Source organism: Acanthisitta chloris, unplaced genomic scaffold (assembly GCF_000695815.1).
Source record: "Acanthisitta chloris isolate BGI_N310 unplaced genomic scaffold, ASM69581v1 scaffold33313, whole genome shotgun sequence".
Taxonomy (NCBI): Eukaryota; Metazoa; Chordata; class Aves; order Passeriformes; family Acanthisittidae; genus Acanthisitta; species Acanthisitta chloris.
In genome coordinates, this window is record NW_008664801.1 from 1 (window position 1) to 13,617 (window position 13,617).

The 13,617-nt window shown below is 44.0% G+C and overlaps 1 protein-coding gene across 1 annotated transcript; it reads right to left on the bottom strand.

Moving 5' to 3' along the window:
- Positions 1-270: 270 nt before the first annotated feature.
- Positions 271-11,879, bottom strand: LOC103799202 (uncharacterized protein KIAA1467 homolog; the record flags this gene model as incomplete). The annotated part of the gene is made up of 10 exons (XM_009071505.1): positions 11,822-11,879; positions 10,502-10,894; positions 9,500-9,598; positions 7,885-8,073; positions 6,271-6,401; positions 5,453-5,600; positions 4,988-5,129; positions 4,190-4,333; positions 657-738; positions 271-426 (listed from the first exon to the last, which is right to left on the bottom strand). Coding segments are annotated over exons 1-10 (1,542 nt in total), but the record flags the coding sequence as incomplete, so codon positions are not given.
- Between the last annotated feature and the right edge of the window lie 1,738 nt (positions 11,880-13,617).

Sequence of the window (13,617 nt, forward strand, 5' to 3'; positions counted from 1 at the left end):
GCCTTGTTAAACCTCATCCCATTGGAAATTCATGCAGAATTTTTGGTTTTGTGGATGTGAAATTTCTGTCAATAAAGCTTTATGGTGAAGAATTTGAACACAAAAACTCCTGTGTTCAGGCTCAGAGAAGTCAGAATGTCAAAATAGGAAGATGTCGCTGACAGCCTTCTTACACATTAGGTTTAAAGTTCAATGACAATAGGAGTAAAAGACAGAGACTGCATGCACTTCACAGAGAAACCTCAAAGTGAAGAAGGGATGCTTGCTCACCAAACTTTGTAACACCGGCTGCGTTTCATCAGCCCAGAAGAGAAAAACAGACTTCTTGTCCAAAGTCATGACTGACAGTGCATCAAGCTGTTGCCTCTGCCATGGGAGTTCCTGGTTCCAAACAGGGAGGCCGGATTTGCCATCTATCACCACCACCTCAAAGCAGGGGAGAGATCAAGCATTAATGAGTGTGCAGATGTGGGTATACAGAGAGTCCCCTTGCAGTTGCATGGCCTGCGCTGTTCCCTTTCATGCCTGTGGCCACACAGTGATGAATGTCAGCCAGAGAAATGGGAAGAGTGAGGGCCAGGGAATGCTTGTTCCTTTCTACCCAACCTCCCTCACTCCTATTCTGCCACCGCCCTCCTTGTCATCACCTGTTTTACCTTTTTGTTCCCATCTCCAGTCTGTGCTTGCAGCATGAAGTCCAGAGTTTGATCAGCATCAAAGTAACCTGGTACAGGCTGGCTGTAAATTTGAAAAAAGAAACACTCAGCCCCATAGCAGAAAACAGAGGCATTTCAGATGGAGGAAGAATAGTTGCTTTCATCCTCCATTCTGCCTCTTAAAATGGCAGGATTTGCCACGCTAAATAAGAGCTTCCATCCACCCAGAATTGTTCTAACAGTCAGGAACCATCTGTTGATATACCAGAGAAGTGAAAAATGGTCAAGCAGTCCATGGTGCTTGTTAGCCATTCTTCAGAGTTGTCTGTGTAGGGGGCATCCCTTGATGGGCTGTGCAGGCATCTGTTTATCACCCTGTGACATGACTTTGTATTATTCTTTCCTTAGCATGAGAACCTGTACAGTTTTATTATGATTATAAAAAATTACCCAGCCCTTCCAAAATGCATCAGCATATCTGATCTCCTACTGAAAGTGAATTTCCCAGGCTGCCTTAGCTGTGTGAAATGGATCTTCATATACTCACCATTAATGTCAGCCAATGATTCTTTGTTTTCTTACTGCTGGCAGTTTTACAAGCCCTTTTATGACCTTCAGTGGGTTAAATGAAGTCCCCTCTCACCCTCTCCCTTCTGGTTGAGATAAAACATTAATATCTCTTGTTATAACTGTTTTCTAAACATCTTGCTTGCCTTTGGCTTTCTGAGTCATGCCTCTGTCTTCCTTAAATTCACCACTGCTATATGCAATGTTCTAAATAAGCACAAACAATTCCTCAAAATTCACAGAATCAGAGATTTTATGCAAGGCAGGATCATCAGAGTATGTCCTCTGTCCTCTTGTTTATGACAGATTATTGTATTTCACTCAATTAACCAAGTATCAGTAGGCTGACTTTGCCTCTATCTACCAGCCGTGAGTCTTGCTACAGAACTACAAAGATGATATGAATTAATCACTTCTCATGACAGTCATGTCTAATGATTAATCTCACCTAAAGAAACATGCATGCATTTTCATTTTCTTGAACATGAATGGCTTTTGCTTCAAGGCAGTTGTTCTTGCTATGGTAAGACTACAATGCCTGTTAGCTCTTATTTCTTACACATGCTTATGAACTCAGTTCTCAGGCTTCTCTTTGATCATATAAACTCACTGACTTAAGTATTCCAGGTTAAAGTATTCTTTCCAGACCTTTTCTCAATTTTTTTTCCAGTTTCCCCTTCAAAACGTGCATGACAGAATTGCTCCTGAACACGGTACACCAGTGGCTTGACTATTTCTACTTACTACATCAAACAATGCCATTTGCTTTACAGACACCTTTGGCTACCAGAACCAATGCTTTCAAGGCAGTATCATGGCACAGTTCTATATCTTGAAAGCTCTCCAGTTGCAAAAGGCAGTAGTAGGTAATTCTATCCTATGGGCACAAACTCAAAGTATGTCCTAAGGCGCCTCTTCTCATGTCCCCAATGGGTTACAGTCACTGGCAGAACCCACAAACTAAAAGTAGACAGACATATGTATTTCAGATGCTACCAATCAAGTGAAAAATCCCCTGGGCACTTTCTCAAATGAACCAGAAGGCAAGTAATTATTCCTGCCCAACAGTAATCCCCACAGCAAACTGCTATTAATCCTCTCTTGTCTGAAACATCCATTTAGAACACGATTTGCAGCTGCTTACTCAATTTCATGGTCTCCAAACTTCACCCTTGTTTTATGACTACTGATTCTCCTTTATGGTTTTCCAGGGATCTTGTCAAAAGCTATCTGTAAATGCAGCACATCTGTAGCAACCACGTTGTTTTTCTCAGAGACTTTTCCCAAAGGTCTGGATGCAGTCTGCCTGGCTGAAGCAGTGTGCTTGGCGCAGGTTTACCCAGGAAAAGGGGGAATCACGGCTGGCTCTGTAAGCTTTGTCTGACAAGGATTTCAGTCCATTTCACTCTGTGGTGCCATCACTGAGCTGAACTTGTCCCCTAGCCTGTGTTGCTTAAGCGGAACTTCTATAAGTTTTTAAAAAATCCCCCAAACCTCCTCAGTAAACGCTTGCCTACAATATATTCAGTCTAGCAGATTTTGTCTTTCTTAGCTCCGACAAAACAGGCAGTCCAGGATTTTAGCACAATGGCTTTGAACAAGAATTGCTTTCATTATTTTTCAGTGTCTACCTGGCAGCTCCTCTACATGTGTTGTACTCTGTCCCTTGGGAGGTCATGAAACCAGGAAAACAGGGCTGGAGAGCAGCAACTTGGACTACTAGTTGCCCAGAGATGTTCTGAAGTCTCCATCATTGGAGATATTTAAAACATGACAGCACACACCCCTGAGTAACTTGCTTTAGCTGAGCCTGCTTGAGCAGGTGGGTGGGACTAGGCAATCTCCAGAGGTGCCTTCCAACCTCAGCCATACTGTGATTCTGTGAATAGAACAGGTAAATAATTTTTCAGCTCTTCTTTGTACCCATAGACATTTTCCAATTCATTATTAGTGGGTTGATTTAGAAATTTCTTGTGTACAACTGATTCTACAGCACCTATGAAGTGGCCTTGCTTAGTCAGTACACGCTTACCCTTAAAACTGGATTCCAGACACATCCAGGAGTCTGCAGGTTCTGGGCCCAAAACACTTTTAGTCCATTTTCTTTCCCCATAGCATGATCAACTAGCCATAAACCATTCCTAAAGCCATTGCTTATATCACTCATTAGCCCTCAAGAATGTGGACATTACCTGAATATAAAATGTAGTTGAACACTGATTTTTCTTCTTAATGAAGTTCCAATGCCTTCTCCCCATATATGTTCTTGACAGTCACCTAACACTGAGCTGAGAACTGCTTTCTTTACTCTAGATAACAGAGCAAGCAATTTGTTTCCCACATAATTTACCTCAATTGTGCCTAACTGCCCTTTGCAAATATTTAATACTGGGCAAGCTGAAATTACTGGTTATTATCAATCCACAAGATCTGGAAAATGACTTAATTTCCATGTGTGAAATTAGAGGACAAGCAGTATTATTTTAAGGTTTACATTTAGTATAGACGGTGTGCTGACTGCCATCAGAGTGCTCATTTTCAGCTTTCAAGGAACATTAAGATCTCTGGGCCATACTCAGATGCCTTCTCTAAATACTTAACATCGCTAATGTAACTGCTTCTCTCCACTGAGCTGGGAAGTGGAAGCCCTGGACAGCAGATGAACTGAAATACACATCAATAATCCCTTGAATTCCAACGCCACATCATTCCCATGACATCAGTGCTGGGTACCTGAACCAAGCCCTTTATTTGTGATCACTCATGAGCACACAGCTCAGGTTTCTATACCTTGCTCCCCATGCCCTCCTCACTTGCTCAGCTATGCATACCTCCAGGTCCTAGATTCCTCTGCAGACCTGAAGAATTCCTGTCAACTGCTTTCTAAGGAGCATATGTGCTTACAAGGGAAAAGCAGGAAATGGTACAGGAAGAAATAGGACAGAAAAATGCTTCCAGTAAGTAACCTGCTGATATTCTGCAGCTTCAGGGTCCAGCGGGGCTCCAGGTCCTGTCCCCGCAGTAGGATCAAGCCCTCTTTGGTTGTGATGAGCAAGTTGCTGCAGTTTGTGTCAGGTGTCTTCATTGTCTGCAGGAAGTCAACACCCCCACTGGAACAAATGGAAAGCAGAGAGGAGACTGAGGCTTGTATCCACACATCTCAGCACTAGCTGCCTGTCCACATGACAATTCATCCTACCAAGATTTGAACTATTCTCAGAGAAGTCCATCTTTTCCCCAGTGATGAAGCTTAGCTTCCTTTGGGGGTTCCTTCAGTTAAGTGAGCTGAATTCAAGAGTGGGGGCTTCTGAACATCATGAGTTACAATAAAAGGCATGGAGTTTGTGAGTTCACATTTGTTCCTTCCTTTTATTCCTATCCAGGTTGACCCGCACCACAGTTTAGCAGTAAAGAAGAATAAGCTGAGAAATTCAGACCCACACAGGCTGAGTTTCCCATAGGGACTCCATTAGCTGGAAACACCATTTTTATTCCCTTCAGCTATGCATATAGGGGTGAAGAAAGGAAAAAGGAGCAGAAGCCAAGGACTCCCTTTAATCATACTCTACACTTTTTTTGCTACGACACGACAACCACAGGACAGGGAGGAAACAATGGGTTCCCCACAGTATACCCAGTTATCAACTGGACAATGAACAGAAGGGCACTATTAAAGTAAAAGGGACCACCTCTAGGAGCACTAAGAAGCGCCCACTCTCCCCTTCCTCTCCCAGAATGAGCAAAATGACAAGTCCATCTTCTACCTGTAAATGTCAATGAGCTCTGAAAGGTTGACAGATCTCCGCTTTTCCCACTCTGGCTCCTCCTGCTGCAGCATTGCAGGAAAACTGTCCCGATTTCTGGCTTGGGTAAAGATATCCCTCAGGGCAACCGCTTGAACATTACCTGCCAGAAAGAGTAAAGATGAAGAGTCCTGACTGCAAAAACTAACCTAGTAGAACAAGGGTGACTGGCATCACTGCAGTTGTGGTAGAAGGCAATGAAATGCCCAGAGCTGGAACTTCCCTAGAATGATGTGCCCTTAGGAAACTGCAAGGTATTCCAGGCTAGCAGGTATTGGTGCTCCTGTACTTTTCCACATCCTGGCAGTAAGACTTGTTTCCATGCCCTCCTAGGTTTTACAACAGAAGATATGGTAGCATGCCAGGGATGCTCTGGGCCATTTCAGATAAAATGAATGGTTGCTGGAGAGGCAAGGTGCATCTTACCAAAACCAAACAGGATGTAGATGGCTCCACGGCTGGTGATATGGACTTGGGGGCCAATCACTTTCCCCTCTCCATTGGTGCTGTATTTCACAGGTCCACCCAAAGCAGTCCCAGTCTTTCCTGACACCAAGATGAAAAACACATCAGGCTGCAAAAAGAGAAATGTAGAGGTTCTTAGCAGTGCTTTCATGCACCTATACACACAGAATCTTTCCCCAGCCCCATAGCATGAAGGTCCGTTGCTCTTTTGCCCCTTAGCAAGGTCTTGCTAGTGTTCCCTTCCTCTTTGCGCTGTCTGACTTCCTGGGCCTCTTACATGCATGTTTTTCTCTTGATACAAATGCATGAAATATGGAAAGGACTTCAAAAACCTGAACTCCTCTAACAACATCAATGTTGGAATGGTGGGGAGGGACAAGCATAAAGGAAATCTGCATCTGAATTAATCACACAAGTATTTCCTTCTTTTGGATAAGCTAAATGCTCCTTTCTCCAGAGATCCATCCCTACACTGCTCCTAAACACTCACTTCAAACCAAGCATTCACTGAACAGAAATAGAGAGTTCTCAATTCTCAGTCAGGAGTAAATAATGACCCTTCTGTTCATTCCCAGCTGTCCAGAAATCCAGGTAGTGTCATTATTGCTTGATCTCACTGCTCTGACCTATTGAATAAAAAAGGTGCTTTTCAGCAAAACCAAAGGAAATGAAAACTGGAGGCTCTTGCAGCTCCTGTTACAGTCCTTCTACATCAGGCTCCCTGTTGTTCCTCTAGATAGTCAAGGTCCTTCCAAACCTTGAGCAGGGATATGCTGTACCTGTGAGTCTTTGAGAGCCAGAACAACAATATCCCTAATCCCATCTCCATCTACATCCGGAAGAGTTGCAGCTGGTGCAGCCAGGAACCCACTTGAAAGGTGCACGGAGTTCAGCGTCCAGATGGTCTTGCCTGCAGGAAGAACAGGATGAAAGAGACCTGCAGCACTTGGGGAACCAGAGGGCATCCCTAGAGGGTTCCACAAAACCTTCTGGAAGGAGGGAGCAAGAGAGATTGGTTCCCCTGTTCTCTGAGAAGAGGAAAGACAAACCCATGAACTGGGGCAAGCTGCAGTGGGAAGCAAAATTCTTCTCCCAGCACTTCTTCACATTGTCTTTGAGTCAGGCCTCAAGCCTTGCTGTGCTTCCTTCTTAGCATCTCTTTAGAAAGACCTGAGCTTTAAACAACTCCTGAAATAGCAGAGAATATTTAAGGCTCACTCTTGGAAGGAGAACCTAAATGAGAGTGCTGCTCTGCAGGACAACAGTTGTTTGTCTCAGCCAGCAGTAAAGGCTAGGTAGATGCGAAAAAAGGGAACAGATGGGCAGTTCTGATATTCTAAGTGCCAATCTGTGCCTCAGTTAAATTCCCAGCAGCAAATAACCACTCCAGCATGGCATGCTCACTCCACCTCAGGGTGAAAGTATGTTAGCAGACGTGATATTCAGCAGTCCAGCATGGACCCAGCTGGAAACTCAGTAAAACCAGATTTGCAAACTTGCAAATAAACACCAAAAATAAAAAAGCAAAATGAAATTCAAAGCTTTTACTTTTTCATCATTCTTTTGCTAACACTTCTGCCTTTTCAATCTTTAAAAACGCTTTTCTGCTGCTGCTGCTCTGTAGGATAGGGTTTGCCCCTGTATGACAAAGTAAACCAAAAGCCAAACCTGCACATTAATAACAGTACTACTGCTAGTAAACAACACAGCTCATGGTCCTGGTTAAGTAAATGCTGTGCAAATAACCTAGTCCCTAAAAGCATCTGAAAGGTAACTGCTGCTGCTCATTGACTGGATATGCCACTAAAACCCAAGGTTTCTCATATGTCTCCATTTTCTGTCCTGATTTCAAAAACATCCCTATATCTACCAATGAATATTTCTGCTGGTAAACTAATGGGGTAGAACAAATGCAATCAGAGAATGGAATGCACATGATCAAGTGATTAAAAATGCAATATTCATTCTCATCTAATCAATTCATGTGTGGGCCTAATTTCTCTGTAAGGTTTCCTGACTGTAGTGCATATCCTTATATAACTTCTCCAAGTATGGTGTTCAGCTTTGCAATGCTGTTAGGTAGGTGCTGAGTTGTACTAACAGCTTGATGCTGATGAAAACAGACTTTACATATCCTTTATGACATGGGGACGCTACAGGATAAGATTAACACTTTGAAATATTCTGGGAAGGTAGGGTGAAGATGCTGCCAGAGTTGCAATGGTTTGGATTCTCTTGACCTGTGCAACTCATTACTGTTTTGACTCCTTCCTGTGTGTCACTAAGTAACAGTCACCATGAAGTGCCAGCACTGAACCATTCAGGCTTATTAGTCCTTCAAAGAAAACAAAACAGCAGCACCGTATTTCTAATATCCTGGTAGTTGACTCTACCTGTGGAAGCACTGAGAAGGCTGAGGAATTTTGATACTCCTGTAACAAGGCAGACAGGCTCTGCAGCTGTCCCCAGTGACAGGCCATTGCACTGCAGACTCCGAGTCTCCTCTGGAAGCTGGATGGACCACAGGGTGCTGCCATTCATACCAGAAAGTGCCATGACAGTTACAGAGGGCTTAGAGACACCTGGAAGAGGCAGGAAAGAGAGGAAAGAGAAAATGTAATCCCTTGGCATCAGAGGTTATGACCATGCTGCCTTTGGTCCTTGTGTTTGCTTTCCAGCTCTAGTTCCTGGAGCTGACTGGCTCAAGACAGCCACTTAGTACAAAATAATTGTAAAATAAAGGGGTTTATGCTGTTTCAACTGACTGTTAGCTCTGATTCCAAATGTGAGCAACTTCGAGCTCAGCTTGCCCTCAGACATAATTGTCACTGTAATCTTCACCTAGTATGCTCATATCACAATTTAAGATGAACTCTCATACATTTCAAAATCACAGTCCCAGTCAGCTTCTGCTCAACTAGCAACATGTACAACACATGACCTCAATACATAAAGAGCACATCTGAGCCACTGGCTAAATACAAGCCTGAGTCCACTCTCTAAATCAAACTCAATCTCTTCTCAAACAGATAATCATGTGACTTATGCTAAGGGGTTGCCCCAGATCAAGTGATCTTTGTTATGTTGACAGGGACCAAGAACAACTAAGTCCTGAATGCAGCTTACAGCTGTTGTGTGTACAAGCTGGAGAAACAACTAACAATGACATAGCTTACTCCACTAGATACCTTACCCCAAGCTTACTTGACACTGTGTGAATGCTCTAAGCACAAGCTACAGGTGGGCTGATCTTCAACTACGTGGGTTTAGGACTGTCATGCAGTTACACCTGTTTCAATGTCTGCTTTTTGTCTTACAGCATAGCTATAGCCTAGAATCCAATTAGGTATGACTAGTTCCATTCAGAGCATGCTGAGAACTGTATGTAAATCTGTGATGAAAGAGAAATATTACACAATGGCAAAAATACAGACCAGAAGGACAGCCTATATGAAGTGATCTCAGTCACCACTGTTCCTGTCACCAACTATCCTTGGTAATTACCAGGATACTGGACCACAGAAGCAGGAAAGGCTCAAGATTCCACTACTCAATCTCATTTGTGGTTTTTGTCAAGCCACTTTCCTCTGTCCTTCCACTTCTGGGACTGTAAAATGGAGGTAATTGGACTAAGCTCTTTTGTGAAGGGGTCTGAGAGACAACAAAGGAGGAAAAAAACCCAACTTATTTCCAGCTGCTATTTGTGGTGCAGTGCTTTCTGATCACTTTATCTCTGCCCCCAAGACAAGTGTGCATAAATACAGGACAAAGAGATGGAGTTGCCCCAAGATGAGATAAGGGTAAACAGATGATGTTGACCCAAAAGGCATGGGAGCACAGCCTTGCAATAAAAATTATAAGCACGACCAATCACAGACAGCAATTTTAATGAACTCTGAAAAGAGCAATGCAGTGGATTTAGAGCAGCAGGAACTCTTCCTGAGCGTAACACAAACATACAACTGTACTGTCACATGAAGAGGAATGGAAAGAAGCTGTGGTGCTTACCCATGACACTGGCATTCATCAAGGCAGTGAAGACAATGAGGATGTCAGGGAGCCCATCACCATTCACATCACACAGTTCCAGTGGGGACAACACACCACCTGCAACAATTACAGAGAATCACCTCACTGTAGTGAAAAAGGCCACACAGCTCATTTTCCACACTGAGAGAGAAGGTTTGGCAGAAGAGAGTCATGGACAGCCAAGCATCACAAAGTCTGCTAGGGAACTACCAATACCGGGCAGCTCACACCATGGTAAGATCTTTCACTGCATGGAAAGGCAGAAATGTAGCATCTGGGTCAGAGAAAGGAAAGGGGGAATGGAGGAGCTAACAGTAAGAGATTGATGTTTCCCACTTCAATTTCTAGGGTGATGTGGGAGCCACATATCTCATGAAAGACTTAGGAGGGAGAGACATATCTAGACCTGGTAGAAATTTTTTCACAAACCACTGTTACTTTACTGCAGAAGTCAGAATGGGAGATACTCTAGAAATGCTACCAGTGGCCTGTGCAGGATAATAAAAGATCCCAAATGTTGATTTATGGATTCAAACAGGACAAAAAGCCAAAGAAATAAAGATAGTTAAGCTAGTTAGAAGACACAAACAATTCTATCCCTCTCCTCCTGAACATACCCACACACTTCAGCATGAGTCCAGGTTGTAGAAAGGAGGCATTGTATTATAAAGTGGGCTGGGCCACCTCAATCTGGAACAGAGCACTCCATCCAGGCAAAAAGCCAGGATGGGAGAAGAGTCAAAATAATTTTTGGTGTTGGCAGAAACAAGATTTTGTGGCATTGTTATCTACTGATGCCAGATTTCACTGCTCAAAGAGTGAGCAGGACACAGCCACCTGTGTATTAACACAGAGCATCTGTAGTGGTGAGGAAGGGTCTCTGCTCGGACCTGGCTCTCCCAGATAGGTCTCTCCCACCAATGCCAAACCTGGGAGCTGCCACCTTCCCCACGCCAGATGCTGTTGCTGGGGCTTTCTCACCTGGTCCCTGACCTAGGTTGCGGTTCCAGGTGTTATGCAAGTCTCTAGGGGGACAAGGAATTAGAAATGCGCAGACCAACACAAGAATCATCGAGATCACCACAGTGAGCAAAAAGATGGCTGTGCGCAGGTAGGGCATGAGGGAGGAAGCAGCCTTCTGCTCCAAGCTCCCAGCTGTCTCTGCAGGATAACCCTCAGGCGCACTCTCTGATGTGTGCTGCTTTGTCATCCCAACCTCCACATCAGAGTCAGGGTCCTGTATCTCTTCAGGGGGGCTCTTCCCATTCTTGACACCCCCATTCTTCTGGATGTTGAGTACAAGGTCATCTTCACTTTCATCACTGTCGGCCTGAGTGAGGGGATCATACTCCCCGAGGTCTGGGCTCTTCTTTCCTGAGGAGAGATGGAGAGAGACAATAAAGCATGAGTTCCTCACTTTTGCAGGATCTCAGTGGAGAAAAGGCTGCAGTGGAGAGTGATACAGAAGGGAAGACAGAACAGTTTGCATTTTGCATGGATCCAAGAGAGAAGACAGGGTCTCTCCATGTTTCAGAGTAGCAGCTGCAGGAAAAGAGACAGTTTATTTCCCTTGGAAAAAGGTGTGTGTACATATATATAGTATCTATATACACATATACATACATATATGTGTGGAATTCATGGCTGATTTAATTCCAATACTTTCTTGATCGGTAATGAGACACAGTGACATGAAGTCATGCTTAATGCTCAGAATACCTTACTTCAGCACTGTCTTGATTTCAGACTCTGAACTACTTCAGTATTTGCCAGCCTCTAATCCCAACACAATCCCCCTTCACTTGTAGTCTGTGTTCTCTGAGGTGGCCTCCCTCTTTAACTCATTTTTCACCTCCTCCTCCTGCCCGGTCCAAGCAGCACTGCGACACTCCAGCATGCCACACGGCTCTCCTGATTCATGAGGGATAGAAGAGATAGAGTGCTGCACATGGTTTCTTTGAAGTAAAGATGAGTATCAGTAAAGATGAGGTAAAGATGGGTATCAGCTCCCTGAAGATGAGGGGAAAGTGATTTTGTACTTTTGGGCCAACAACATGCTGGTGTCTGGAGTGATCAGTGCTGCCCCTGTAAGACACCACCTTCTCTGCATGGCTCCAGCCCCTGCACTAGGCAACCACAGTGAACCTGCTCTGTTCCTGCTCCCACCAGAGCCAATAGCTTGTGCTTGGCCTGGCCGAGAGAGATAACTTAGTACTGATCTCTTTGGGTGGTGGTACAAGAAAGTAGCTTAGCTTTAGGTGTCTCCTCCACAGATGCCTGGCACCATGGACAACTTCTTGCCCAAGCCCGACAGCCGCAGGGAGTGCGGCGAGGGCAGGTGCAGAGCCTGGTCACACATACTGGCGTAAGCCCAGTGCCATCTGTTTACGGGAACAGGCAAGATCACACAGACTCACTGCCCTGAGCTACGAGTGGAGAATCATGTCTCAGGGAGCTGCCCTATGTCACCAGGCTGGGCATGGAGCCATGGCCACTGCTCCAATGATTGCAGAGTCTCAGTCTGTTTCTCTCTCTCACTGTCTCCTATTACAAGGTAGGACTTTGCTATCCCTGATATCTGCCTCATTTCCCTTTGCTTAAAGCTGATTCCAGACAGGAACTAACTTGTGCCCAAAGATGCCTGAAGTGATACATGCAAGGCATAAATAAGCAAAAATACACAAGCTGTAACCCCTCTCAGACACTAAGATGATGGCAAGGCATTACCGAGCGTAAATTTAAGGGCTTTCGTGATTAATCTTCCTGAATAAGATAATATGCCTTACTTCTGGTTTTCCTGTTAAAGGCAGACTCAACAGTTACAGACGTACTGTAGTATCCAGTTAGTGCAACACACCTATTTTACATCATCTAGAATGTATTTTGCAGCACATGTATCTCATTTCTTTCTCATTACTCACCCCACAAAAGGACCTTCACTTCCCCTCCCTATACCACTTATAAATGGTATTCAGTGTCGATTTTGGGATTTAAGAAAAAGTGTCAATCCCACTAAAAACTAAATGACCGACACTAAATGAAACAGCCAGGACAACCCACCTACACTGAACAGAAGAAAATAAAAAATATCCAACAAGATCGCGTATCTAAATCAGACTCTTTCTTTTTGAGTCAAAAAAGAATGAGACAAAAGAATGATGTCAAAACAATTTGGTGCACATACACACACTCCAAAAAGCTGCTCCATGTGGAGGCAGAGCACCCAGCCAAAAGACATTACATTCCTATGGGTTGGTCTGGTGTATCCCTGTAAGACACTGCATTGTTTCACATAGGTCTGCTCTAAACATGTGTTCAAAACATGTGCATTTCAGCAAGCCTTGATAACCCTGGCTCCATCCCATGAGTGGCATAGAAGGCCATTGACCTCAGTGGCACACAGCGCTCTGCTCAGAGACTCCAGCATGAATTTCACAGATGTTTGTACAGTAGGTTCTGCTGACAAGTGACTGAAAGATTACTCAGTGAAAACAAAAAGTTCCAGAGAGGTCTCGCTACCACAGTATTTGCAGCTTCTCACTACAGATCCAGAAGTGCCGGTTCAAGCCAGGTCAGAATGGTATTAAAAACAAACACGGTTGGCCCAAGCACAAATGGTATTTAGTCTGGGAAGTCAAAATCAGACAGTTATGTTAACTAGATTGCTCCCTATTTTGAGTAAAACAACTCAAAGCACAATAACACTTCATATAGACTGTGATTCATTAAATTCCAGACAGTCAACCCAGAAGACTGAAACCTACTGTTCATCCTTGGGGCAACTAAAAGCATTGGTGTCAATAAACTCTATCTAGAACAGTTTTGTTCTGGATCTCTAGGAGACAGAAAGGACCTTGACACTATGGCTCACCCACTCCTTGAACTGGAGGGGTTTGAGATGTTAGCAACATTGACAGTGGTGTCAACCATAATCTGTAACTGGCACACCTGTCCTGCTGAGAACCCCTGATCAGCAGCCAGAAAACAGCTAGTACATAGTAATGACTTACAGTTTTTGATGATCTACATAGAAAAGAATCTACTGAATTTTAGGAGAGGTATAAAGCAGAGAGTTGCTCAGTCTTATTCATATCTAA